Below are 4,375 nucleotides of genomic sequence, written 5' to 3' on the forward strand. Positions count from 1 at the left end.
ATGCCACGCAGGCGCGCCGCGGAGAGATGTAAATTGCGTTTTGCTCCAGAAATAATAAAAGATGTGAGTGCCGGGAGGGGCAGCCGGGTGCCGGTTGGGGTTACGGGGCCGGGAGGGGCAGCCGGGTGCCGGTTGGGGTTTTAGGGTTCCCTGGGGGGAGCCCGGTGCCAGTTGGGGTTACAGGGCCGGGAGGGGCAGCCCGGTGCCGGTTGGGGTTACGGGGCCCTGAGGGGAGCCGGGTGCCGGTTGGGGTTACGGGGCCCTGAGGGGCAGTCCGGTGCCGGTTGGGGTTACAGGGCCGGGAGGGGCAGCCCAGTGCCGGTTGGGGTTATAGGGCCCTGAGGGGAGCCGGGTGCCGGTTGGGGTTACGGGGCCCTGAGGGGAGCCGGGTGCCGGTTGGGGTTACAGGGCCCTGAGGGGAGCCGGGTGCCGGTTGGGGTTACAGGGCCGGGAGGGGCGCCGGGGGCCGGTTGGGGTTACAGGGCCCTGAGAGGAGCCGTCTCCGGGCCCGGGCCCTGCCTGCCGCCTCCCTGAGGAGAACCCGCCCCTCGTACGAGAGCGCGCCAAACGCTCGCGTTCGTGTCCCACACGGAGAAATAAAAGCCAGAAAGACAAATCCAGCGGCGGCTCCCTGGCGCTGGCGGCCGGGCCGGGCCGGGAAGGGGCGGGGGGGGGGGGGCGCTGCGGAGAGGAGAGAAAGAGGCGCCGCCTCACGCTTCCCAGCATGCCCATGGCTGCGCGTGCGCGCCGCCGCACCCTGCGTGCTTGCGCGCTGACGTCACAGCCGGGCTATAAAAGCGCGGCGTGGGCGCCGCGTCAGCCTTTCAGCGGGAGCGCCGCGCCGGCAGCATGGCGCCCGTGAGTGCGCGGGGCCGCGGCGGGGCGGGAGGCGGGGGCGGGCGGGGGACGCGCGGTGAAGGCCGGGGGGAGGAGGTGGGGGGGTGGGGAGCTGCTGGCGACTCTTCCCGCCGCCCGTAGCGAGAAGGCCCGGCGCTGGCAGCCTCGAGCGGCCTGTCGGGGCCGGGCTCTGGGCGGGCTGGCCGCGGGGAGCCCCGGCTGGCCCGGGCTCAGACAGCCGCGCCTCGGGGCGCGGTGCCTCCGGTTAACGCGGCGCGTTCGGCTTTCAGCAGAAGGACAGGAAATCCAAGAAGTCCACCTGGAAGTTCTGCCTGGACTTGACGCACCCGGTAGAAGACGGAATTTTTGACTCGGGGAATTTTGTAAGTCCCGGCGCCCCTGGCGTCCCCCGCGCGTAGCACGGTGCCGGCCCCGGGGCGGCGCCACGGCCGCATTCCCTACAGAAAGCTGCGTTCTGGGCTGGGAAAATAGCAGCTGCCCTTAACTGGCATCGCTGGAGAGGGTCTTGAGTTTGTACGTCTCTTGTAGACAAGCATTGGGAATGACAGGGGCTGGCAGGCACCTCTGGAGATCCAGTCCAGCCCCCTGCCAAAGCAGGATCCCCTCCAGCAGGCTGCACAGGGCTCTGTCCAGGCTCACAGGTCAGCCCTGCCCCAGCGCTCTGTCAGCCTGAGAGCAAAAAAGGTTTTTTCCTCATGTTCAGCTGGACTTTCCTGCGTTTCAGTTTGTGCCCATTGCCCTGTTGCTGGGCACCACTGGAAAGAGTCTGGCCCCATCTTATTGACACCCCCCTTTCAGATATTATAAATATTTAAATATTTATAAGGTGGCTGATATCTCTCCATAAATAGGACTGTTTTAAATGAAATCCTGTTTTAGTATGGGGGTGTTCGTTGTTTTGTTGTTTGGGTTGTTTTAATTACACTCAGTGTTAGAAGTACTTGCCATCAGGATGTAACCAACTGGTGATTCTTAATCCTGCTGTGTGGCTAGGGTCCCTTCCCTAGTTCATACCTAGGGTGCCATTCCCTAGTGTTCTATGTCTTTCCTGTTGAAACAGGAACAGTTCCTAAAGGAGAAGGTTAAGGTCAATGGAAAAACAGGAAACTTGGGCAACACCGTTCACATCGAACGCCTGAAGAACAAGATCACAGTGACGTCAGAGAAGCAGTTTTCTAAAAGGTGAGCATAGGTTTCCCTTCCTTGGGCTTGTGATAGTGGAGTTTGAGCAGTGATGTCATCAGAAGTACCCATCGTGTACTTCTGATGGGTACAGAGAAGGTGTTAGCTCTGACCTTCATAGCACTTGTCAGTATTGGTGGAAGATGTAATTTGAACAAAAATTATATTAGATATAAAAAACCCTGCTAACCCCCCTGCTTTTTAAAACATAAGCATGTGAAGGCAAGAGATGCTTTCAGAAGTCTTGCTGAATTCATGTTGCTGTTTTATTCCTTGATTGGTTGTATTAAAATGTGTGTGTATGCCATGTGTCACAGAATCACAAGGTTGGAAAAGAACTTGGAAGATCATCAAGTTCAACCAATCCCGTCCTAAGCTAAACCATATCCCTAAGTACCTCATCTACCCTTTTTTTAAACACATCCAGGGAAGGTGACTCAACCCCCTCCCTGGGCAGCCTGTTCCAGGCCCTGACAACTCTTTCAGTAAAAAATTTTTTTCTAATGTCCAATCTGCCCCTGCCCTGGCACAGCTTCATGCCATTTCCCCTTGTCTTCTGGCTGAAGAGACCATCACCCACCTCTCTACAACCTCCCTTCAGGTAGTTGTAGGTGGTGATAAGGTCTCCCCTCAGCCTCCTCCAAAGAAGACAAAAGAAGCTCTTAAGTCAAACGAAGCCTTAAGAAGCCTTAAACACCCTAACGTGTTAGGGCATGCAGCAGGTGAGCTCACTGGTTAGCAGTGGAGTTTTGTGCATTCCCCCCCAGCGTTTTGTGTTGCTGATTAAGAGGCACCAGTAAGTGTATTGCAGCCACATCCAGTGCTTTTCAGTTACCACCGTGGTGCTGTGTAGTAAATCAGCATCAGATCGTAAGCTCTCCTGTACCTGGAATGGAAGCAGAGTTCTGGTTTCTCTTACAGGTGATGATTTTGTCATTTCTAGCTATAATGAGTGCTAGAGCCATGCCTTGGGTGGAGTGCAGACAGCAGCAAGGGTGATTAAATGAGAAACTCCTAATGCCTAATTCCTGTTTCTAAGGTACCTGAAATACCTCACAAAGAAGTACCTCAAGAAGAACAACCTGCGCGACTGGCTTCGTGTCGTCGCATCCGACAAGGAGACGTACGAGCTGCGCTACTTCCAGATCAGTCAGGATGAAGAAGGATCCGAGTCTGAGGAGTAGTGGGAGTTCAGCTTCACACACAGTGCAGTGTACAAAAGACAGAACATCTATTTATAAGACCCTTTTAACTTATTGGTGAATAAAGATTTTGTACTCTGCTTGTCAGAGCATGGTTAGTTTTTCGAGCCTTTTTCTTAATTCTAATTAAAAACTGGCACAAGGAGCCATTAGACTGGCAGTTTCCCCTCTGCTGCTGGAAATCAGAGTTGTACAACGAGGCACCAGTGAAGGTCTGAACAGAGAAGAGCTGAGCCCTTCACCTTGTTCCTATGTAGGACAATTGCATCAGCATTTAATTAGACTTTTTTTTTTTTTTACAAGCAATGCTAGAGCTTTTTGTGATTAAAAGTACCAGCCCCAGCTAATTTATGTGGAGCTAATAATATAGAATTTAATAAAAGTTTTATTGGCTAAACAGGCTTATACATTTTAAAAGAAGATAGTTGTTTTATTTATGTGTGATTTCTCTGTTAATCAGTTATATTATTTTTATGCATAACTGCAAGTCAAATCAGAGTACAACAGGTTTATTAGCTGAATTTATATTAGATCCAAAACTAAGGAGGTAGAGATGAACCATCCACCTAAAAAAAAAAACCTCAAGGAAGGCACCAAATCCCATTAAATTCCTGTAATGTTTCTCCTTCTATGATGGTGTGTCTTAGGGTGTTGTATTTGTTCCTCTAGTCCTGGCACAAGTGGCTGGTTGTTCACTGAAAGACAAATCGCTGCAGGTCCTATAAAGCTGTAGCTCATGAAAGGCCAGGAGAATTTTGTTCGGTTTTCACTACAAAAAACAGTTATATTTGTGAGGCTGTAGTTGCAGTTGTGTGCTTATGCACTTCTGGATTCTTTGAAGCTGCTACTACATTTGGTGTGTGATTCATTAGGCTATTGAGGGATCCAGTGCAGTGGTGAGCTTCTACAAAGGCTGTTGGAAGGCAGCTACCTCAGAACTGTCATGTCAGGTGGGATTTTAAATGCTTAAAAGCCAGAAATGGGGCTTCAGATAATTAAGTGTTGAAACTCTGGAGTTGAATGCTGTGAAACAGGGATGCATGTAGCATGTGGTATTGATCCTGTGCTTGATAAAATCTACTTCAGGCTGAAGCGTGCCTACTAAAGTGTTTAATTTCCTGATGGGTTTTGTT

General features: G+C 51.9%; 1 protein-coding gene across 2 annotated transcripts; it reads left to right on the forward strand.

The window, feature by feature from the left end:
* Positions 1-832: 832 nt before the first annotated feature.
* Positions 833-3,331, forward strand: RPL22L1 (ribosomal protein L22 like 1). 2 transcript variants are annotated; one of them, XM_084267417.1, is made up of 4 exons: positions 833-858; positions 1,131-1,220; positions 1,919-2,040; positions 3,080-3,331. In XM_084267417.1, exons 1-4 carry the CDS (start codon positions 850-852, stop codon positions 3,222-3,224), a joined length of 366 nt encoding a protein of 121 aa, XP_084123543.1. In that variant the 5' UTR covers positions 833-849; the 3' UTR covers positions 3,225-3,331. The 2 variants fall into 2 exon arrangements, with proteins under 2 accessions (XP_084123543.1, XP_084123542.1); XM_084267416.1 differs by having other exon boundaries at positions 834-858; positions 1,128-1,220.
* Positions 3,332-4,375: the final 1,044 nt, after the last annotated feature.

The sequence above is a fragment of the Gallinula chloropus genome, assembly GCF_964237585.1.
Source record: "Gallinula chloropus genome assembly, chromosome: 8".
Lineage (NCBI taxonomy): Eukaryota > Metazoa > Chordata > Aves > Gruiformes > Rallidae > Gallinula > Gallinula chloropus.